The 24,839-nt window shown below is 41.5% G+C and overlaps 1 protein-coding gene across 2 annotated transcripts in view; it reads right to left on the bottom strand.

The window, feature by feature from the left end:
- PCNX2 (pecanex 2) overlaps positions 1-24,839 on the bottom strand; it is a 288,030-nt gene that overhangs the window by 69,606 nt on the left and 193,585 nt on the right. For both annotated transcript variants that reach the window (XM_025448568.3, XM_025448569.3), the window contains 2 exons: positions 12,905-13,013; positions 7,982-8,111 (listed from right to left, as the gene is read on the bottom strand). In XM_025448568.3, the coding sequence (XP_025304353.3) occupies positions 7,982-8,111; positions 12,905-13,013 (239 nt within the window). The remainder of the gene's footprint in view (positions 1-7,981; positions 8,112-12,904; positions 13,014-24,839) is intronic.

Here is a 24,839-nt window from a genome sequence, read left to right as displayed (position 1 = left end):
CAGCACCCGCAGTCTTCCCAGATGTGGCCCCATGGTGGCTGAGCTGTGTTAACCCCTAAGCACATTTCTTTTATCAATTTCAAAGTGATTCCTAAGCATTTTAAAACTACTTAAAATTCTCACACTTATATATGCACCCAGACAGCCCTGCATCGTCCCTTCTGTGGAGGGAGGTTCGCAAAGACCTACCGTTAGCTCCGAGGAAAAGTCAGGGTATTCTTTGATTCCTTTCACAGGTGTCTGAAGTTATTGAACACCCCGTAAAACTAAGGGCAGGTGATGGCCCCCAAGAAGAATTTTTCATATCAGCCATTTAAAAAGAAAATTGCATCTGGGTAAGTTCGACCCCCATTTCTGGGCCTGAGACTTCATTCAGGCTTGCAGGTGGTCACTCAGTGCCCCTGAAGGTCACCAAAGCTTCATTTCTGTGCTAATCTCACAGCTCCAGACCTGAAAGGCCTGGAACCAATACACCCACCTCACATTGTTGGTGACCACAAATTTCCCAGGCTAAGAGGTCCCACGTGACCAGGTCTGGCAGCACTGGAGGCGGCAGGCCACACCCAAAGGGGTACCCCTCATGCCTCCGTGTTCAGGTTCTGGAGCTTCAGAAAGCCAGCTGGGTGACAGCACATGGCTGTGAGGGTGGGAGCCCTGCTGAGACCCACTGCATCATGGCACCTCGGGCTGAAAGAAGTCATTTCTGGAGTCAAGGAGGCTCAGTGAGGTGGCCTTGAGGCCTGGACTGCCCTGCCTGCCCTTCCAGCCAGGCTCCTCCACTAAATAGGGCTCTTGTGACAGCATCTCTTTCCTGTCCCAAACAAACCCTTTAACTGGCAGCACTGAGCTTTTTTAGTGTGGGAGGCATGTGAGAGGCTTCCGGACATAAGGAACGTGCTCAAGGCTTAGAAGAAGACCAAACCTGGTTTAACGTCTTGACTCTGCCATTGACTCATTCTGTGACCTTGGGCAAGTGAATTAACTTCCCGAGTTTTCTTTTTCTGATCTGTGAAATGAGAAAAATGAAATTCTACTTCTAGAATGGGTATATGGACAAGAATGATTATATTTGGGAAGGTGAGCTCAACACACACCTAGGCATGGATCTGAGAGCTCTAACAGCCCTAAGACATCTGATAAAGGACCTTCAAGACTTTCATCTCATTATGTCCAGGCACTCTGTGAACATATCCAAATAAGTTGTAGAGTAGCTTAATTGCAAGTTGAGATATGTAAATCCCACCCCTGCATAATTGCAAATTTTAATTATAGTGCTGCATTTTACTATCAAACCACAAGCCAAATAAACTTTCTGCTTTGCATTCGAGAAAAAAAAATAAAAACTACCTTTTGAGAAGCTCCAATGCTTTGCACAAAGATCTTAAGAATCGTGCTTAAAATAGCTCAGTGGGTAGAGAACATCCAAAAAATCTTCCCCATTGTGAAAAGGTAAAAAGTAAAGTGAGATGTTGAGAACTTCTTTGACTGCCTGCCCTGAGTCAGGCACGCTGGCCCTGTCCTGCGCATCGTCATTAACCATGTGTGAAGACAGAGATGGTGCCAGGCCTGCAGAGTGTGCAAGTGAGGGGCTGGGGAGATGATGAAGGGCGTCATTGAAATGGGCCTCTAAGGATTGGAATGTTAAAGCCAGTGGGGTCAAGAGTTGGTAGAGGAAATGTAAATTTCTGATTTTCATTAAAATACACACATAAGATTGGGATGATGAACGGCTGGCTTGGCAATACTTTAGTAAAATAATCGAGAGATTTTAGATTTTAGAAGGCATAAATGAGAGCAGAACATCTGGCTCACAGGAAGTCACATCTACCATGAGCTGAGTAGATGACATCTGGAACAGGCTGGAGGGGAGGGTTAGAACCAACCCAGCAAACATCTGGATGAGGGCAGCAAGGATGCCTGAGGTCTGGACCATTTCAAAAAGTAGGGTTGTTCAGCCTGAGAAAGAAGGCAGTGAAGGGAGAGATCTGTAGGAGGACAAGAGATGTAGGCGGCGTGAGGATGCTGGTTGCTCCAGCAGCAGCAGGTGTGTGCAGGTGAGAACACAGGAGCAGACCCAGCATGTGAAGAGCCCACTGCTGTGGCAGACCCCGCTCACCGGGGCTGCCTAAGAAGGCACGAGGGCTGCTCCACCCAGAGTAGAGGAGGCTGGGAGCCTCCTTTCTGTGGGGGTTCTGTAATTCCAAGGGTCTGTGCTAGCCTCGCTTCAATATTACAAACCCACAGAGGCCCTAGGAAATAACACAGTATGATTCATAGAAGCCCACAGAGACTAGTTGAAATATTTAGATCATATAGTCTGTTGTTTGATAAAATACAAAATAGTGACTCCCTAGAGATGTTGTTTTTCCGCTAAGGCAGCAATGTTGCTTAAAGAACAGGACCGGGTTTGCAATGGGTAGAGGCATCAGAATAAACACTAATAAATATTCACTTCACTAAAAGGTGAAGACTAATATTTAAGGGGCATGTCAAGCACACTGTGGAGTAGATGTTACATGGTCTACACTTGCGTCCTTTCAGAAGGGACGTTGGCATGATTGCGTTTGGCCATTTCAGAAGGGATTTCTGATAGGTTGCAAGGACATATGAAATATGTCTAGACATAGCTGAATTAAAAGTTGAATGAGAGAAGATAGTAATATTGGGAAGGAGAACAAAATGGGGACAGGATTACCACAGTGAACCATGTCTTGTTCAGTATTTACGACTTCTGGGAGGCACAGAGAGCCAGTCAACCCACTTTACAGGTGAGATACCTGAGGCTCACGGACTGAATAATTTCCCAGAGTCAAAACACCTAACCAAGCATATGCGCTGGGGTTTTCATGGAGCTCTGGCTGGCTACAAAGCTCCCACTTTCTGGTGTACTACCATTGTCTCAGGAAGAGCTGGGATGAAGTAATGCTGATTACCTTCTTGCTAACTAGACTGGGACCAAGGACTACAGGAATACAGAGTTGGAGGTTTTCACAGACCAGTCACATAGAGAGACTCCTATGAGTTAAAGCCTAGCATGGTGCCCTCCCATAAATGCTTAACACTTATTTGTGGAGAAGGATAATGCCTGGAATGATTTAGCATTTTATGTTTGAAAGACTTTATTTATTTGAGAGAGAGAGAGAGAGAGAGAGAGAGCACGCACAAGCAGGGGGCAGGGCGGGGAGGGGGAGAGGGAGAGGGAGAAGCAGACTCCCTGCTGAGCGTGGAGTCCAATGCAGGGCTCGATCCCAGGACCCTGAGATCATGACTTGAGTTGAAGGCAGATGCTTAACAGACTGAGGCATGCAGGTGCCCCTGATTTAACATTTTAAACCAATTTGGAGAATCTGATAGAAATGTAACCACCATGAAAGCTATACTTTCAGATAGCTGTTCTATGTGCCTCCTCATAGCGATGGCATTTTATATTTTATACAAGACTTTTGATATATCCAAACAAACTCATTTTTAAAAAGATTTATTTATTTATTTATTAGAGAGAGAGAGGCAGAGACACAGGCAGAGAGAGAGAAGCAGGCTCCTCGCAGGGAGCCTGATGTGGGACTCAATCCCTGGACCCGGGGTCATGCCCTGAACCGAAGGCAGACACTCAAGCGCTGAGCCACCCAGGCATCCCAAACAAACTCGTTATTAATGGAACTTTTCATTCATCAGGGCTAACGATAGTCAACTCCTTTAGGACCAAGATATTTGCCGAGATAAGCAAAAACACGAGTTAATATTTCTAGCCTAAACATTTGTTTCACATTAATGACAAAGTTTGGTTATCTAGCAATTGTTTATATATAAAGAGAAGGGTGATAGATCATAATATCAGAATGTGTTTCTAAAGCTTTTAGAATACTCTGACATAAGGGGATTTAAACACAAAAGGCACTATTATTACAGTGCATTTGTTGTCATTGCCTGTAATTTAAGTGGAGACACCAGGCAGAGCTCATCAAGACAGACTTTAAAGCCCATATTAGTCAAGAGACCATCGGTTTAACAGTGACCTTTCTAATAATGGCAAATAGAACCCAGATGAAGATTTCTTTTCCCTTTTACACAATACTTTGGGACTCAATTTACTTAATAGAGAACACCTACTACGTGCATGGCCTCCATGAGACCCAGGATAAAAAAGAAACAAGTCCAGATTTGGAGAGAAGCACAGTCTATGCCAATCCTGGGTAGAAGTAGCTGATGGCCACAAGGCAAATTTATCTTCCAAAGACAGCTGCTATAATACTTCTCATTCCAAAGGCCTTCCTGAACCTCATCACTCTTACATCAAAAGAGGGACTGTGGGTGTCTGTGGGAAATGGAGAAGTTGGGTAGTTTCATGAAGGGCAAGGCTTACCCAAGGCAAGGCTTGGGGGATCCACAATATGTGATCCATAATCTACAATATGTGAGGTATGCAGAATGTTTTGGAAATAAGCTAGACATTGAGATTAAGATGGAGGAGGGTCTGGATCTGTGCTGTCCAATGTGGTAGCCTCTAGACACATATGGTATTGAAACTTGAATTCACTACAACTAAATAGAAGAAGTAAAAATTCAGAGGGCTCCTGGGTGGCTCAGTAGGTTATGTATCTGGCTCTTGATTTTGGCTCAGGTCATGATCTCAGGGTCCTGAATTCAAACCCTGTGTCAGACTCCTGGCTGGGCAGGGAAGTTGCTTAAGATTTTCTCTCTCCCTGTCCCTCTGCACCCCCCTCCTCAGCTTTCTCTTATTTTTTTTCTCTCTCTCTCTAAAAAAAATAAATAAATAAAAAGTAAAAATTCAGTTCCTCCATCACATTAGCCCTGTTTCAAATGGTCATGTGGCCAATAGGGCTGCCGTATGGGACGGTGCAGATGCAGAGCACTTCCAGGAATGCAGAGCTTCTTACTGGACAGTGCTGGTCCACATGGTATTTTTTCCTCCTCCTCAGGCAACTGTGATTCACCACAGGCCTTTGAGACAGCATGGAACCTGGTGCGATGCGTGCAGAATTGACGAGAGTGCAGGGGAGTCAGGAGGGCAGAGGACACATTTGTCATCTACCCCCAGGGAGGAGCAGTGTTGGGGAACAGGAAGCCTGTGGATTTTGAGACAGTCCGGGCTGGGGAAAGGGGAAAACTGACCTGCCATAGTTACCAGGTGGCTGGTGATGTACTTATCGGCTCCTTGGGGTATTAAAATGGTTTCTTTACAGCTTTGGGCTCACTGGAGACTTGGAGAAACTAAAGTCAGCTTTTGAAGGCCCAACAGAAAGCCTGGAGGACAGGGAGGGCTGGCAAGCAAGGCAGTGGGGGTGGGAAGGGAGAGGAGGCCCAGGACAGGGGACTGCAAGTGCACCAGTCACAGCGCAGCTTGGCAGTGGGGTGCAGAGGTACACCCACTGGCATTACGTGCCCACTGAATCTCTGCAGGAAGAGTATCTTTCATCAGCATTTGAAAGTGAGGGGACAAGTAGTGAACAACTATATAGAATCAATAGCCCTTGTAGCCAAGTGCTCCTTTGTAGGTAACGGAGCAGCTGTGTAGATGCTCTCCAGCAAGAACACGGGTAGGGTAGTCATTAGCATTTGAAATAAAAACCAACAGTTTAAGATAGAATGAGCTTTCCAGAGCATTTGCAGGGATCCAGATGAGATTTCCTGCCATTTCCTTTCCCAATACCTACCCCTTAAATGTCCTGAACTCCACCACTGATCTTTTAAGCAGCCAGGCACAGGACTCCATACTCTGATGCTTAATGCACGGTGACAAGCCTGGGTTTTGCATCAGGAACTTTTTCCCCCAGTGGGACTGAACATTTTCTCTAACTGGGCCACCTGAGAGAGACCCAGTAAAGGCTGGACAGCCTTATACATACCCCAGTTCCTGAGGTCCCCTCCCAACCACAGCCAAAGGTAGACACCGCCCCCGGCACATATCAGCGCTAACCTGGGGACAGAACAGCTCACAACATAATCCATTATTTGTGACACCAAGTAAGGAAATGTTAACGCTACTCTAGAGGCCCACACATTTAAGTAACCCACACAAGCTGCCAGCTCAAGTACCACACTGCATCCTGGAGGCGGAGAAACTAAATAAGAAAACACAGAACACAAGAAAGCCCTTGCTCTGCACAAGCGTTAAGATGCCTCCCTGCAATAAAATCTTCCCACGGAGCTTGTCTATTCCCCTTTCTGTTGGGGAAGCTTAAAACCCTTTCTGGCTCAACATGCATCTTGCTTATGTCAGACTGCAGGCCAGAAAGACTGGCTCCTAACTCACCTGAGAATAGGAGACCAAGAGGAATCTTTGGTACTAACGATCAAGTTGAAAATATCTTGCACTTTCCTGCCTGGTTAAGAGCAAAGGCCTGGCCACTCTTATTTACAAGTTTAAATGTGGTTTTCAGAGCTCCAAAAAGAGACCCCCTCCCCAAATTGTTTTCCCCTAAAGAAAGGTAAAGTAACAAGCCAGTGCCCAGCATTTGCTTTTCCTCTCTAGCCCTGTAAATACGCGCAGTGTCTCTTTAAACAAACACAAAACAGGACTCTCGCTTATGTGCAAAATTTCACACAGCTACTTGTCCTACTGCAAAAAGCCCACCTCTCTTAGAATATGAGGAACCTGCCAGGAACCCAAAGGGTCCCCCCACCTCTTCCTGGCCTCCCAACCCTGGCCTCACATGGAGGACTCTGGATTCATTGGTTCTCCCCCCAGGGACACCCCAAAGGTGGGCTTGCCGGAGGTGCGGCACCTCGTCATGGTAGACACCTGTCAGTGTGGGCCAAGTGGGGACTGACGGACATCTGCGCAGAGCAGTCAGAGAAGCACAGCAGCACAGGCTCACATGGGATGCTCTTCACCAGGCCTTGTTCCACGGGCTCTATGTCTATGAACTCATTTTCTCCCCACAGCAAGTCTGTGAAGTAGGTCTCTCATTTTGCCCCCATTTTACAGAAGAGAGAGAGAGGCCTGAGGTCACCGGTGTTAAGTGGTAGGAGTGAGATGTGAGCCCAGGGGGGCCGGCACCACAGGCTGAGTTTTAATCACTACCTGCTACTGCCAGTCCCGCGAGGTGTGCATTTTACCGTCACAGAAACCATCGAAGGGGAGAAAAAGAAATCACAGACTTCCTAGGTTAAAGGGGTCTTGCATGAGACACAAAGAGCACATGGTAAAGTGCCAGAGTCGTGCAAAATGCAGACATACTATTGAAGGTGGACTGGGGTTTATGGGCTCAGACAGGTAAGGCTAAAGTTAGGGGGAGGAGTTCCAAAGCACAAGACTGCCTCCTCTACCCCCAGCTGAAGATGGGCCCACTGGCCAGCAGGCTCCTCTGCCACCTGTCCTCAGCTCCCTCCCCCCGGCCCCCCAAGTCCGAGGAGCTCTGGAAAATTACTTAGTGAACCATGACTCTGTCCTCACACCTTTCCTTAAGAACTAACTGCCCCCACTCCATCACTGTTTGCTGGAGGAAATTTATGACCAGCCGGTCCAGTCAAGAAAATACATAAATCATCTTCTACAAGTTTCATAGCGCTCTAGAGAAATGAGTGTCCTCCTTTATGCTGAGCTGTGAAGTGTGTACACTTGCGTGTGACAGGCATATGTGGGATACTCACAGAGGGGTACTGCCGGGAGGGGACACGTGCCTTCCGGGGGCAATCTCCGCCAAGCAAATGGGATGACGTCAGCTCCCCCAACCACCTTCCTGAGGGCAACTAATAATACTCGGCAGCGAGAACCCATTTCTCCTGCAGGATCGGTGAAACCTGGACTGGAACGTGACTGCAAATATGTGCTCAGACCTGTTCTGTCCAGAGCCTGGAAGCTCCCATGCTGAGCGAAGAACTGAGGGAGCCCCTGGGGGACATGCTCAGCTCCCAGCAGGTGAGGCATGAAGCCTAGCCTCAACCTGGAGGAAGGTCAAGGAGCATCCAGAAGCATGAATCTTAGCAAAGCACGTGAGCATCAACTTTAGGATCTTACTTGTAGCTCTTCTCCCAGAATTTCACTGGCCTAACATATGAGGTGATGAAAATGACGCTCCCGAGAAATGGGCTCAGTGGAGTAGAAAAGATGGAGGTGACAATCGTCTGAAAGAAAAGCATGGCAGAATCTGAGAGTCTTGAGTTAAGGCAAAAAAAATTTTTCAGTGTTATCATACATTGAAATATTATCTCAGGTTTTGACTCGTTTATATTAAAGCTGTTTTCTCACCAAGGAAAGAAAGGAGGGCATACACTTGATCTCTCTGTGTACACAGTCAGGAATATAAAACTTTCAGTAGTATCCTGCTAGGTCTTATTTCGCCAGCATGAAAACCAAATGATTCTCATAAAAATCCCAGCAGCCTGGGATACCCAGAGTATGATTTATGGCAAAGACTTAATATCTAAGGTTTGGGAAGAACAGTTTCTTTTTACTAGGATATCATTAGCAGGACAAAACACACTGTGCTACATTTACTAAAGTATTAAGTAGCTTTATAAATAATTAAAATTAAATTACACTTTTAAGAGAAATAAATAGCACTGTTTGAGAAGGTAGCATCTCCATTTCTCAAAGAATCTTTTCCCACTATTCAAAAAAATATGTTCCTTATGATATATTGAACACCAATGACTCAAGTCATGTCTGATTTATAAGCTAAAAATGTATACAGATGAAGTCACAGCATTTTGCACTCTGTATGGGTTTCTCACGTCCTGGTGGGACTCACTTTTACACACCCTAGTTAATCAGAAACATAATTGTTCAATATTAAAATTGGTTTTGTGGTCATTTTTGGAATTAAGACCAATTAACTGATCTCTAGAAATCTTCGGAAGGTGTCACAAAGGCTGGTCCCTTCCCAGTCTGTCTCCATCACTCAAGGACTGCTCCTAGCTACCAATCTCACACGTCACCCTGGTGCAGGGGTGACAGTGGGACTGTGGCTGAGGCGACAGAGGCCACTGTGGTGCCAGATTGTCCAGGGCTTACACAGGCACATTGTGCCTCATGCCTCATCCCTTGTCCCTGCGGGTCGGGGCTCAGAGCGTCCCGCTACAGGTCTGATCTGACCTCCTACAGGGCTGATCTCCCTGCCTGGAAGGGGACTTTCTCACCACTGCACAAATTGAGGTCTTATTTCTTTACTCTGTGTTCCAAAAAGTACTGGAACAACGTAAAAAAGAAATGCCTGGCACAGATAGGAAGACTCCATGTGTCACTGTCAATCAGAAGATAGAAGTGATCCAGGCACCCAAATGCTTTCTTATACTCTCCGCCAGGTGCTAGAGGCTGGGGGCTGGGGGGGTTGGTCATGGGGACCTTACCACCCACTTACATGTAAATCCAGAAAAGAAGAGCCTTGTGCTATCATGGGCACTTCCCCATGCATTTTCACAGACCTAAACTCAAAGTTTTGCTTTCAGAATAATTGTGTCTATTTTATTTTTTTCAACTTGCTATTTACCTCCACGCAACCTCAGAAGTGAAATGACATATCCTCCATTAATAATCCATTCCGTTGTGGAATTGTTTGGGTATCAAAAAGATCTCTATTGTGCTAGAATTTAAATCCAATTCCTTTTATTTTGACCTCGTGCACATGGAGAGCTACAGAACAATGAGCTACTGGGAAATCTATTATCACCCATCAGTTTTTTCTTCATTGGAAAGCTGAAAATATTTGAAAACCTGGGCCACAAAACACACCAAATTAACCATGCCCCTTGTCACGGGAAGAAAAGGGAACTGCATGGGGGATGTCATGGAATAAAAGTACCGAAAAAATGTAAGAAGGCAGAGCCATGGTGGGAGTGGGGGTGGGCGCAGATTTTTCTGACAGGAGGAGGACAGGAGGACACTGGGGGGTTTGCAGAAAAACCAGGACAAAGCCACATGGCGCTGGGGCTGGGCAGGATGCTAGAGGGGCTGGCACTGCTCTTCTTTTTGATTCTATATATTTCCCCCAAGATCATGTTGTCCATTTTTTAAATGCCAGAAACAATTACCCAGAATTTAAGTCCGGAAAGCAGTCTGAGCCTGTAAATAAAGTTCAATGTGGTAGGAAAGGAAATAAAGTTTAACAGGTCAGACATAGGGCAGAAGTGAATAGGTGGCCTCAGAGGTTATTTTATTTAGGGGAAATTGATGAAGAAATCCAGCATTCTCAAGACAAATATGAATGCCTGTGAGTATAACTGCTCAGGCAATGCCAAGAAACAGGGACTCCGATGAGAACGGGCACACGGGGCTCTCTTTGCTTCTTACCAATAGGGAGAGGGTGACTCTGTCAAAAGCTTGTAAAATGAAAACATTTACATCAGTCCTTAAAGTTAAAAACAAATCATTTGAAGCTCAAAAGAATATACCAAATAGAAAGTTGCCTTCCCCGTATATACATTTAACAGAGATAATCTGGCCGGGTCTGTGTAATTACTGGAAGACAATGGTTTTGTATGGTCTCTACTTGTAAAAGGGTGAGCCCTCTCATCCGTCCCTGGAGGTTACAAGCTCGGAAACTAAGAGATGCTACCGAGGGAGAAAACATGCTAGTACTGGAAAACGCAATTTACTAAACAGTGCCCCGCTGGCCTGATCGCTAATTCAGTTCCAAAATGGAGCAAATTAGTCCCTTCCTGATGCCAGGATTGAACCCACAGCTTCTTAATAGAGTGATAAAATAATTAATGTTTCAAAATTAGTCGAGATCCAGGGCTGGTAGCTTAGGACCCTCATAACTTTGCCTTGACAGCATATATATCCAGTTTTCTCAACTATTTGGGGGGTGGGAGGCTCCAAGTACCATAAGCTGTCACACAATGGAGGTGGTCAGGCTCCAAGGTCACTTCAAAGGCTCTGTATCTTAGGAGAAGGGAGGAAGTGGATGTCACTATCAGGAGCAGTTTTAGGAACAAGGCATGGGGATCAATAGAGTGTCCTAAAACAGAGCCACCAATTGCCAGATGAAATCTACATCTCAAATGTTCAGTTTCCTGAGAATAAGTCCACCCACCAAGAAAGCACTTAGATTTAATATGCACCGGGTAAAATCTGAGGTAGATGCTAACACCATGTTTATTCTTGTAGGAGATATTAAGCGCCAGATATGAAGTGCTTGTGCGTGAACCCTCAACACACAAACAGGTCAGGTAATTGAAAGTTATGGCTCCCAGAAGGGTCTTAACTCAGCTGTGGAACCTCAAGGAGTAATTAATATCCCTGAACTCACCTAACAAGGAATAGGAAGCACAAGAAATGCTACAAATCTGCATGGGACCAAAGTTAGGATAAAACTAGGAATCATAATGTCAAGTTTCAAATTCTTTGTGCAACACCTCAACCACAAATTTTCATCATCCAATAATTTTTATTTAATAAACAGACTTTATTTTTTAAACACTTTAAACTCAAGATCAGATGTGTGTCTAAGCAGACACATTTCAGAAATAAGTAAAAATCACCTCACTCTTTCATCTCACTGTCTTTGTGTTTTAAATGACTATTTAGAAAAACTAAAATTACTGTTATTATAGAAAATGATTGCAGTTAAAGGGGGGAAAGAGGGAAAAAGAGTGTAAAAGCTACACTCCCCAAATTTTATTTTCCCTCAGCTTGTTCTGCCAAATAACCTTGAAATACTTCAGAAATATCAATGCAGGTCTAAGAATAGGTGCACAGAACAATGTGCATTGTAAAGCCAGCTCTTGGTAGGCTTACAAAGATGCTTTTAAACAAATGAGTCTGGAGAAGGGCATTTTTAAAAACCTAGAATATATTATTTAACGATTATCCCAAATATGTTTCCATGCTTGTACACGAAGGTAAGTCCCAGAAACTGTTCATGAATCGTCTTTAATGAGCCTCATGTGAACATTGTACAAAAGGAAGTTCTAGAACCGGGAGTCACAGACGCCAGGGGATAAGAATCTTGGGCAAGCTTCTGAAGATGAACATTCCAAGATCCACCCCCTGAAACATGATTTTAAAAGTATGCGCTGGGCTCAGGGATTTCATTATTTAACAGGCTCCTCCAGGGATTCCAATACAAGTACTCCTTGAAATACCTCATGGAAAGCACAAGTTTAGGAAGTATAAATTGGATGGGAAGGAAAACCTTTGAGGGCAAATTTTAGGCCTGAGTCAAGGATATTTTTGTTTACTCTCACTCTTCAAGATTATTTTTTATTAATGTATCTCTCCACATACTCACACCCACCCCCCATGCAATTAAGCTATCTGTGTCAAAGTGATCTTTAGGAGCAGCATCTCAAGTTTGTTTTGAAGTCAATTAAAACTAATTATCATTATGAAAACACTTAAAAATCGACAAAGAAACCAAATGAAACTCTGAACAATAAAACTAGGCTTCTTGGCTAAGAGCAGCTATAAAACAAAACCATCAATTATTTTTTTAGGTTTTAGAAAACTTTGGTTAATTTCTATGTGCATCACATTCTGAGTTTTGAATATCACTCACATATGTGATCATTAAACTCCATCATCATATGGTATGAGATAATCAATAATAGTCTATCAGAGACATCAGCCCTATCTGCAGTGTTTAGTAGCAGCAGATCGATTTACACTATTTTGTATAAGTCAACCGAACCAGTTAAGCAGTAACTTTCTATTTAAAAGACAGAGTATCTTAATGCAGACCTGTGCAATGAAAATGGAAAGAATCAAGAAAAAAAAAAAAGTAATCCTGGATATGCATTAAGAAGCAGGAAGAGTTCAAAATTAAGCAACATCTTTTAAGGCTAAGTGGCCTAAGGGGAATCCAAAGTGCCTCCCCATGTCCCCATTAAAATGCAATCTTAAAGACTTTCAAATCTTTTCATTGCCAGGGTTCAATGAAAAGCTGGCATCCATAAAATGTGACTCTCAGCTCACAGGTGAAAATAGAAGCCCAAAGGATACGAGGCACTGCAAAGAGCTGAGCAAACACGTGAAATGAAGAACCCCAAGCCATCTGCCATGGAGCCACATACGTCATGACGAATTGTAACTTGTGAAGCAGGTCCCCGAGCTGAAAGCAGAAGGAAAAGATTCATCAGACAACCAGAGTAGTAGCTGAGTCTAGGTCACTTACAGTGAGGAGGAGGGGGACAGTGAAGCTATTCGTCTCCCTCTTGCTCTTACCTTCCCTGGTCCTACACGCAAGGCCGTTGTTTGGGAAAATCTGTAACAGCAACAAGATGATCCTAGGAAACCTGAGTGGTTAGTGTCTCCAGGTTCATTATCCAGCCAACAGGTGCAGCGTGTCTGAGCACTCATGGTTTGCTCTTTCATCCTTCCCACTGGGTCTTTTAGAGGAGATTCATACAAACGCCTATCATCATTGCCACTGTTTGAGTTTTTATGTAGCAGGTTTAACTTAAAACCCTTCAGCAGCTCTTGCTGGAGGAAAGAGGTCCGTACCACCGAAGCGCCAGCTATAGGGTGCTTTAGAAAGCCGACACAGGCTGTAGATGCTGCTATGGTTGTTCAACAAGCCAGCACAGGAAAATGTGGAGTTCTGGGGTATTATGGGGGGTGAAGAGGAGAGACTTTACGCAGACTCAGGGTGACCATGAAGGGGAAACACTCAGAGGTTTTGGCTAGAGATTCAGAAGAGGAATGGGCCAAGAAGGATGGAGAAGAATGGGCAGGCCTGGCTGGGGCCCTCTGCTTTGTAGGAAGAAGCAACCAATGAATCCCAGATGAGGAATTCCACTCCTGGTGCTCCCATGTGCAGTACGTATCCTACCAGCATGTTCCCTCAAGTTCATACACTCTTCATGCATAATGGAAACTTCAGGCATTATGTGTCTGTTCCTAGACTTGCTAGCACACGTGATAATACAATACATTCCCTGAGGCTAGGATATGAAAAGAGGAAAAAAATGGAATTCTTAAATTAGGCTCACCAGGTGTTATGTAGGACAGCAGAAGAGCACCAGGAAAAGAAGGAAAAGGTTGGGAAGCAGGACCATTAAGGAGAGGATGCCAGCCCTGAGATAATTTAGCAAGACAACAGAAGGCCAACCTTGTGATTTGGGGATCCAAAGATGAGGTTTTTCTGGGTTGTTCCATAAAAGTGGAATGGGACAGATGAGGCCCATCAGAGTTGTCTCCCCAATCTTCCTCTTGCCTCTCTAGTCTCCCCACTCTATCACAGACATCCCGGTGCTAGGGAGTTAACTTCAGAGTGGAATTAAACCTCATCTGACAGGAGTAGAAGAGGACCAAGGGTAAAAGTCTTCTAAAGGCACAGCAAACATGGAGTTCTTAAGGAATTAGTGGTGGCTGGTTAGGAACAGAACCCATGGGGTGTCGTGGTGCCCAGGGACCCAGAGATGAAGCAGCAGAAGTAGAGAGGAGTGGGGAGGGCCACCCAAGGTGGGGGACAGGAACAAAACAGAGAAAGTGGGGAGGGCAAACAAGGAAAGGACAAATGGGAGACTGATGACATGCTTGGACCTGAATCACCCTCAAAGATGTGAATCCGGGAAAGAAACACAGACGTCTAGTTTTTGCTGATGACTTTTCACTTTCTTTACTCTTGCTCATGCATCAATCACAGAGGGCTGACTCCTATTGGCTTCCAAGGTCTTTCAGAAAGGCCACTTTGGTTCTCATCTTGGGGTTGCTTGAAGCTTCCCAAGTCTATTCTGGATGGGACTGCCGGCTCCCAGGGCCTTAGACATTCTGACAATTGAGAAGACGACGGCTTACTCTGTTTTGTCTGCTAAAGATAGCATCTCTTGGGTTCACAAGAGTGAAAAGAAAAACAGTCTTTTCTCAGAAGACTGAAAACCTGAGTTTCCCCCAGTCAGTAGGTGACCTGGATGGACTGAGACAGACCGTTCTAACACAGATTTGAACAGATTCGAACTCTTGACTCACTTCCATTAAGATATTTTCTTTAAAGGCCAATATCATTTCCTTTCACCCTTGCCATGAACCCAACCAGAGGAGGCACATGCTAATCACCAAAAGGGAAGACTATCAACACATGACACTGGATGACATCAAAAGCTGAAGTCCTGCAAAGTGGTGCCAGGCTCTCTTGCATGAACTTGCTCAGTTATGCCTAACCAAATTCTATCACACAAGACGCCTCTGGGTTTGAAAGCCACTAGTTCCTCCAACTGTCAAGAAATCTTAGTTTACTCATTCAGAATTGACCTTGTGACTCATGCCTAGAAGAAAACTACAAGAATGAACAAGATTACCTTATGTGATGCACAACCCCCCGAATACCCCACCAATGAATCAGGGGTTATGGAAAGTTTCTCCTTTTCTGTGTATGACTATATCCTGGGAGGCTTTTAAGCCACCTTGTGAAAAGCTGATAAGTAGGTCAGACATAGCAACTACAATCAGACAGAAGCCCTAGGGAAAGCCTCATCTGCAAGTTTAAAGCTCTAAGTGAAACTTGGCTGCATTATGATTCAATGAATCTATTATAATTATTTTTTGCTTAGCACAGCGACTTGTATTTACATATAAGCAAAACCAGTAATCAGGCACATGCATTCTCATGCTCTAATTGCAGCTGAGACCCCAGGTATCTTTGCTCTTTTCCTGTATTGATGTCTCAGCTTTTTCATAAACATCATGAAGAATAAAATACAAGTTTTGTGAAAGATTTTCAATATGCATCTCATAAAATAGACTCTGCTGTTCTCACTAAAAAAATCAGAACTCCTGAATGCCAGTTCTTTGTGTATCTAGGATCCCTCCACAACACAGTAATTTAATCTCCTTCCCCAAAGACCACCAGAAAAAGGACACGCTATAGATGTGTCAGATGTCAACATGGTGCGATGTTTAAGAACATGGGCTTAAGGACAAGCTGCCTGAATTTGAATTCCAGCTGGCATCCATCATGGGGATGATAACAGTTATAGTGTCATCTGAGTATGAAGTGACTTCATCTTTGTTTAGGACTTAGAACAGTGCCTGGCAATTTTAAGTGCAATATGAGAATAAGAATTTGACAGATGTTAGGATAAATGGAGGTCTTATTTTGAGTATGTGCTTAGCCCACAATCAGGAAATTCTAGAGCCCCCATCTAAAACAACTGAGACTTACCAAGTCTAGGTCATCCTAGTTTTTGGAGGAAGAAACCAGACTCATGGGGCCCCATGGGCTGCCCATGTGAAACCAGAGGTCCAAGTACCACCTGTGGGTTCTCAGCATGGTGGTAGAAATACCTACCACCAAATCTCACCATGTCTCCTCAAGACCAGGAGCCCTTTTAAAGACAGCAGTAGGAAAACCTGTCTGACATGCAGCAGCAAGGGACAGCAACTCCTCTACCTAAGCCTTCCTGCTAATGGGCAAGGGACAAGGGTCACAAGTGTGGACATGACAAATGTGGCTGCAGCCACTATGAGGGACCTCTTCTCTGCGTGCACAGTGACAAAGAGCTCGGATCTATCTTGGAACGTCCCTTTCAGTGTCAATGCCCAATTAATAAAATAGGACACCATCCAATGAGTCTGGCAACATTCAAGTGGATCTCAGAAAGGCAGGCTTCTGGGTTCTCCGAGCTTCTTGAATGCACAGCTCCAAGAAGGAGGATATGGCTTATGTATTTTATTCCTAGAAGTGTGGAGAGGTATATTTCAGGTTAAAAAGACCCAACCATATTTTCCCTCTACATTTTGTCCTTCTCTTCAAAAGAGAAATCAAGTGAAAAAATGAAAAATCTGTGGGTATTCAAAAGGTGATGCCTAACACAAAAGGAAGAAACTCAAGTATCGATCATTAATGGAAAGTATATATAAGAGGCACTTTACTTCCTATTAGACCATCGTGTATAAAATCAAAAAACATCTAAAATAACAGCGATTCAGTGGAGGGGCACCTGAGGGAGCAGTCAGTTAACCATCTGACTCTTGGTTTCAGCTTAGGTCATGATCTCAGGGTTATGAGATCAAGCCCTGAGTTGGGCTCTCAGCGCAGTCTGCTTGAGATTCTCTCTCTCTCTCTCTCTGTCTCTCCTGCTCATGCTCACTCTCTCTAAAATAAATAAATAAATCTTTTAAAAAAGAGAGAAAAGATTGATTCAGTGGAAACAGCAGCATTAACACCTTTCTAGTAAGCACTGCTGCATACAGCATAACATTGCACTGAAGCACTCTAAATAGAAATCCCACTTAGATTACCTATGAAATTGCATCTCTGCAGATAGTTCAAAGCCTCTGTTTTTATGAAGCTTAACTCACCCCTTATGTTCTCCTGCCACGATCTTAAATCTCAGCCCTATGGAAGCATAATAAACTTCACAAGTTATCCAAGTATGACTATAAGAGAAAACAAAAATCATTTGGGTCTTTTCCACCAAAAACACTAGTAAAAGAGTAAATGAAGTCACAGTGGAGTGATTCTGGCTGTTTCCCAAAGAAAGACACCATAAATACTCTCACTTCCAATGACCCTTTTGGGGAATATCTCTTCAATTAGGTGTAGACAATGCTGTCATACCTCTGCTATAGAGAGGAAACTCAATTTGCATAAATTCACAAATTATTTTTAGAAAAATGTCACTAAATAAAGACAACCCAACCCATTTCTTTGCTAATACCTTCTGAAATAATATGTATGCCATCTTTCCACAGGGCATCCTCTACCAACAAAATAACTCACAATTTATTGAACATTTTAATATTGAACACTATCTTAGGGAGCTGCACATAGGATATTTCATTCGATTAAAGTGTAATTTCCCTTCCCAACCCCAATCACCACCTTTCCTCCTACTGCTCTAATCCTAACCCTAGTCTTATTGTCTCCCAGATTACTTCTATCATGCACATTTTATCTTTTTTTCTTTTCTTGCATTCTGTTGTTAAATTCAGCCTGTTGCCTTCTCAGAAAGGTAATGCAACTTGTGATTATGAATGTCTGAACCTGAAGAGGCATGCAGAGCTGAAAGGCATGCTCAGGAAGGAGGTGATGTGAGGAGCAGAAAAATGTTCAAGAAGGAATGGAAAAAGTAAAGCTAGTAACACCTCAAATGTGGGATACCAGTTTTGGGGGGTACCAGTTTTGGGGGGAGGGGAAGCACCACTTTTATAGAATAATAGAGTGATAACAGCAAATGTGATCATTTAAATATAGGGACATTAGCTCTAAAACAAATATTTTCAACTAAAAGCTGACAATATGAGTTAGAATTTTATAAGTTGAATAAACATGTTAAGGCAGGGTTACAACTGGTTACAAGACTGAATTTCAGAAGATCAAAAACAGATTCTACCTCTGTATATGATGTGCATTGAGAATTTATTAAATAGAACACAGTTTAGCAAAATATCGATGTGCTTCGGGGAGCATGGTTATACACAAAGGTTATTCCACTATAAAAATAATAGAAATAACTTAAAAGATTGTAAGAAAAAATGTAATTAATAGTTGAAGACAAAAGAAGAGAAAACTTCCAATAGGCAGAATGAAAAATGAGAAAAATAAGTCTGAACTGACATTGGAATGACCCCAAGAGGATACAAATATGGATGTGGGCCTTTGCTGTTAAGGACTTGGGATTTTAATGGACTTGACAGGCTGGCTGCCATGTCCACAAAAAGGTGAATTAGAAAAAACCCCACCTACCAGTGCAGGGAAAAAGCAAAAAAAAACTTTGCCTTCTTCTTGGTGTAGAGTAGAATTTGTCATCCATAATACACCAAAACCTTAACCATCATAATACAGGGGAGTGGGATTTAAATTTAAAATATTCCAGAAGCATGGGAATGCAGAAGCAAATGGTCATAACACAAAAAGGGAGGATGACAAAACTTTCTTGCAAAAGTAAATGCATATACAATCTTCAGGGACATTTCTACAAGCGGAATATATAGGTCTCCCACAGATAAAAACAACAACCTCCCACTAAAGATCAGTCCATAGTGAAAATTATGAACCATAAAAGGAAAATGGGTAAATGAGAAGTCAGTAAATTCAATGCACAAGATACTTAGCATCTCAAGAATCTTATGTAATACAGCAATATAAAAGAATCTAGACCCGTGGGTTGGGCGGGGACCTGGAGGACACGGGGGGGGGGGGGGGGACAACACGATGACAACGATGACAACAACAACAAAAAAGAATCTAAATAAATGAGTAAGGGTTGACATAAAAAGTAAGCAATAATAAGAGAGTAACATTATATGAAGAAAGAACAACTGGAATTGAAAAAGAAAGAAATGCCAATTCTAGAAGGGAAAAATGAAGGCATTAAAGTAAAACTCCAGGAGATGGTGTAAAAGCAGATTAGCTACAGCAAAACAGAAAATAGAGAAATGGAAGATCTGAGTAAGTTACCCAGAACACAGCACAAAGACAGGAAAAGATTTTTTAAAAATCTCAAAGATTAAGAATCATACATGACAGAATAAGAAGACATAACATACGTCCAATTGGAGTTCCTGAAAATATGAGAGAGAAAAGGGAGAGAAAATATTTGAAGGGAAAATGGCTCAGAATTTTCCAGAACTGAGGAAAATTGATTGAAGAAGCACATCGAGTCCCATCAGGTTAAATAAAAAGAATCCACACCTTACTGCATATCATAGTGAAAATGTATAACATCAAAATCAAAAAGAAAAATATTTCTTACAGATTACCTATAAAAAATGTGGATGAAAAAAATGTGGATGATAGCAGACTTTTCATTAGCAATAAATATATGCCAAAACACAATGAAATAATGTTTTAAAGGTTTTAAGAAAGACTATTGAATTAGAATCTTGTAGAGAACTTAAGTATAATTTAAATGTGAAGAGGAAAACATAAGGACCATTTCCAACAACATCTGAGAGAATTGATTACTCATATAACTTTGCAGAAAAAAAGACAACAAAAATGTGCTTCAATAAGAAGGAAATTTAGGGGATGCCTGGTGGCTCAGCAGGTGAGCACCTGCCTTTGGCCCAGGGCGTAATCCTGGGGTCCTGGGATCTAGTCCCACATCAGGCTTCCTGCATGGAGCCTGCTTCTTCCTCTGCCATGTCTCTCATGAATAAATAAATAAAATCTTAAAAAAAAGAAGGAAATTTAACCTTGAAGGAAAATAGAACATACAAGAATAACAGTGGAGAGAAAAAAACAGCTAAAATGTTAGAATGTCAATATTAGAATTGTACAATTAATCATAAAGCTAGTAATTCACTTGAAGGCATAACCAAGTATAGCATGTCATAAATATTTAAGATATGAGAGGGAAGTTTGGAATTAAAGTGTTGTCTTTGGATTGTTTGAGAGGAGGGAAGAGATTTTAGTTAATTTTATATGCTAATCAAATGTGCTTATTAGTAATTTAAGAGTAACCACTAAAGCACCAAAGTATTCAGTCTCTGATGTGTGTCAGAATCACCCAGAGAGCTTGTAAAACAAAAAACTAGTGGCAGAGGTTCTGATTTAGTAGGTTTAGGATGAAGCCTAAGAATAACTTCCCGGGTGATGTTGATGCTCCCTATCTGGGGACCACACATTGAGATCCACTTCACTAGAGGACCAGGAGCACAGTATTCAATTTTCAAAGCACTAGAGGAAAAAACGAATTAAAAAGTAGTCCATTCCATCCAACAAAAGGCCAGAAAGAAGGGGTAAGAGGACAAACAAAAAAACAAAAAAAACCCACCATACATATGGAGGAAAAAATAGAAAAAACTACAAACATATCAGTAATTGTAGTCAATGTAAATGAATAAAATTTGCCTATTAAAATGTGAAGATTCTCAGTGTGTATTTTTTTTAAAGTCTTGCTAAATGCCTTTGTAAGAAATATTAATATGACTTAGAAAGTTTTAGGTAAAATTTTCCAGGTAAATCCCAATCAAAACAAAGCTTGCTTAACTATATTAATATTAGACAAAATTGATTCTCTCAATAAAATGATAAAAATCAGTACATCATAATAAAAGGGAAGAGTCATCAGGAAGATGACATGATTGGAATTTAGGCACTTAGCCAAACAGTTTCAAAGTACCTAAGGTCAAAGCAAATAGAATTACAAGGTAAGATTACAAATCTACAATCAGAGGGGGAGATTTTTAGGACATGCATCTCAGAAAATGATAGTTTAATTAGATAATAAATAAGCATAAAAAACATTTGGCCAATAGAATTCATATGCTTTGTCTAAGAGATGTATGTATTAGAGTCCTGCAGTAAACCGAAAGAGAAAAATAAAATGTTGAAGCATATATACATTTATAAGAATTGATGACTTACTGCAAAAGAATTCTTAATCAGTGCTAAGAATTGATATCACGCAAACTGCTTTGCAATGACATTAGGTGTCAATAAGAAAATGATGGCAAAATAATACCAGCAACCATCTGAAACTTTGCATTTAGATTTATCATCAACAAATAAAACACTGAACTAATTAAAATGGTAACATTTAGAAAATATTTAAAAATGAATGACAATAAGGGGTGCCTGGGTGGTTAAGCATCCCATTCTTGGTTTTGAGTCAGGTTGTGATCTCAGAATCCTGGGATTGAGCCCTGTGTCAGACTCCATGCTCAGCATGGAGTCTGCACGGGATTCTTTCTTTCTCCCTCTGCTCCACCCCCCATTGACACTCTCTCTGTTTCTTTCTAAAAAGAAATAAATAACTAAAATGTTTTTAAAAAATTAATGACAATAAAGAGCAGTAGTATCAATCATAACATGTGGGACTCAGCTAAAGCACTTTGTAGAGGAAAAGAAATAGCCTTAAAATGTGCATCTTAGGAAAACTTCAGAGTTTATCTTGACAGGCTATTTTTACTATAAAAAATGAACAAGAATGTCATAAGAAAGGAAAATATAGATGTTCTTATCTATTAATATAAATGCAGAACTCTAATAAGACATTTACAAAATGAATCTACAAATGTATAAGAATAATCATAATCAAATTTGCTTCCTATCATAATGGCTTAATATTAGAAGAATGTCAGTATTATTCACAACATGAAAAAAGTAAAAAAAGAAAAACTATATGACACTCAATTCATACAGGAAGGATGAGGAAAAATAAATTCAACACACATTGAAACAAATCCCTTCCAATCTAGTAATAAAAGAGTTCTTCTTATACCTGATAAAGGATATCGGTGTCATATGACATTCAACACCATATTTAATAGTAAAATATAAAATATCAGAATTATTCAGGCAAGAGGTATCACGTGGGATGAATCTGATTAACCTACACCAGAAAAGTGAAACTAGAAACATTAAGTGAGATTAAAATCTAAGGAAGGAAAAAAAGGAACCTGGGGTAATAATTTTAGTTTATCATCTGTGAAGAGCAGTCTGGAAAAATGTAACTGAGGAGAGAAATAGGGATGATAGAGGATGAGAGTACCCAGCAGGGGTAGGCTACTTAGGCAAATGAATATGCAGCTAATAAAAGAAAATGCAACAAGCTCTGATGCTTTGATTAGCCGCCCTTATGCAGCCAAATTCGAACCCCTAGGAGAACAAGACAGAAAATATTAGTTAGGTTCCTATTCCATAACTGCTCATTAGTGCATCCATAAATGCAAATGAAGTCACCATTGCACATTGAAATTTTATAATCTACCAAGGGCTATGAATGCACAAAACTAAAAGGTCTTCTCACCACCCCTGAGTACTAGGAATTAAATGAAGCATGGCATCTGTGAGTATGTTTCTGCTCCTGGGGGCTAGCAGGAGTGCGGGCTTAGGTAGGTGGGGAGGGGCTTCACTGAAGGAGACAGGGCAGATTCAACAAGGGAGAAACAGGAGTGAGCGAGTGTTAACTTTTGTTCTTTAAGCAGCCTGTTCACATTGATCTTGGAGCCAAGCAGTAGAAACCATGTAGTTTATGGACACACCCAGCCTTCCTTTTCCATTCCTTAATCCTTTCAATGCCTTATGTTAGGCTTCATTCAATTACTCTACATAGGACAGTTTTCCTGCTGTTGTTTTGGATTTTATTTTAGAAAAGCCAGCTTTCCAGATTCTGTTTTGGGGGCTTCTTCTCTCTCAAAGATCCATTATAATCCCACATGTGGCAAATACTGTCTTTAGGAAGAAGGTGCAAGGTTCATAAGCCTCTATCAGGATGTTAGGTGCTGCCTGTGCACGTTTAGCATTTTAATGAGAGAGACAAATAATATTATTTGTTACACGCAGCTATGAGGCAGCTTTTCCTCCATCAGGTTTGAATGCCCCCCTGCCCATGCCATCCACCACATGCCTCCAGTACCTCTCATTTATGTACCCTCCTGAGATGTGATACTTGTACAAACATTTCCTCAATAGAAGGAAATTTTATTTCCTAGTAGAAATAAAATGATTCATAAAGTGATGTTCCATATGATAAAGCTTTCTGCTTTAAGCATCTAGACTTTCAAAATTTATGTTCTTTTTAAATAAAAATGTAATAATATAGCCTCGCTTAAAAAATACCAAATAGTTCAGAATTACATAAAGTGTAAGCAAAAAAGTTTTGTTACCTACCTCATTCTGACTTAACTTCCAGTACAAGCCACAGTTCATGATGGCTGAGGAGTTACCCTTCTTGGCATTTTCTACCCGTGAATATGTATAAATGTGTGTATATATATATATATATATATATGAAGTCCAAAGTGGATTAACAATATATACTTCTCTGAAACTTGATGTTTCTTTTTTTTAAAGACATTTATTTATTTGAGAGAGAGAGAGGACACAAGCAGGTAGCGGGCATACAGGGAGAGGGAGAAGCAAACCCCCCACTGAGCATGGAGTGTGACAGGGGGCTTGATCCAAGGACCTGAGCCAAAATAAAGATTTGATGCTCAACTGACTGAACCACCCAGGCACCCCAGAAACTCTGATATTTCTACCTCATATATCCAACATTGGTACAAATTGCTCTACCTAACATCTAATTAGCTGCTTAATACTCTACTATTTGGCTAGACAATCTATTGAATCATTACACTATTTGATAGCTATCTAGTTGCAAAAATTAGTTTAAAACCACGGCTGAAGAAAATTCCATATACTTATCTAAGACATCATACAAAGCCAGTGCAGTGGCTGTTAATCCAGTGTACTCACCAGACCTTGACCACTGGACACATGGTCTGCAATGGGCCCTCTAATCATGTATAGAGGGGGATATCAGGCTACAACTCTCCCCTCACTACAAGATAACTGAAGCCAGAATAAGCAGGGTCTGAGATACAGACAACAGGCATATCCCTGCACTAAAAATCTAGCAGAAGGAAAGATGTGCTTAGTTTTGGCATAAAAACTATTTACTTTATTTGCTATTTTCACCACAAGATGTCTAGCTTTCAATAAAAAATTATGAGGTAAAAAAAAAATATGAGGTATACAAAAAGGCAAGAAAAAATGTACTCCTAAAAGACAAAGTGACAGAGCAAGTCTCAGATATGACACTTAAGTTGGAACTATCTGATAGGATAATTAAAGAACTATGATGATATGTTAAGGGCTCTAAATAGAAAAGGTGTACAATATGAAAGAGTAGATGGATAATTTCAGGACAGAGATGGAAACTATAAAAGTAAGACTCAAATACAAATGATGGAAATGGAAACACTATAACAGATACATAGAATACTTTCAGCAAGCTCATCACACTAACACAATCAAGGGAATGATCAATGAACTTGAAGATAAGTCAATAGAAATGACCTAAACTGAAACAAAAGGATAAAACTGAGGGAATTCAAAAAAGAAAATATTCTTACACCATACACAAAAATAAATTCAAAATGGATGAAAGACTTAAATGTGAGACCTGAAATCATGAAAATCCTAGGAGAGAACATAGACAGTAACTTCTCTGACATCAGTCATAGTGATTTTTTTCTAGATATG

Source organism: Canis lupus, chromosome 4 (genome assembly GCF_003254725.2).
Source record: "Canis lupus dingo isolate Sandy chromosome 4, ASM325472v2, whole genome shotgun sequence".
Taxonomy (NCBI): domain Eukaryota; kingdom Metazoa; phylum Chordata; class Mammalia; order Carnivora; family Canidae; genus Canis; species Canis lupus.
The sequence above is the reverse complement of the archived record's forward strand: the minus strand, read 5'-3'. Positions and strand labels throughout refer to the sequence as shown.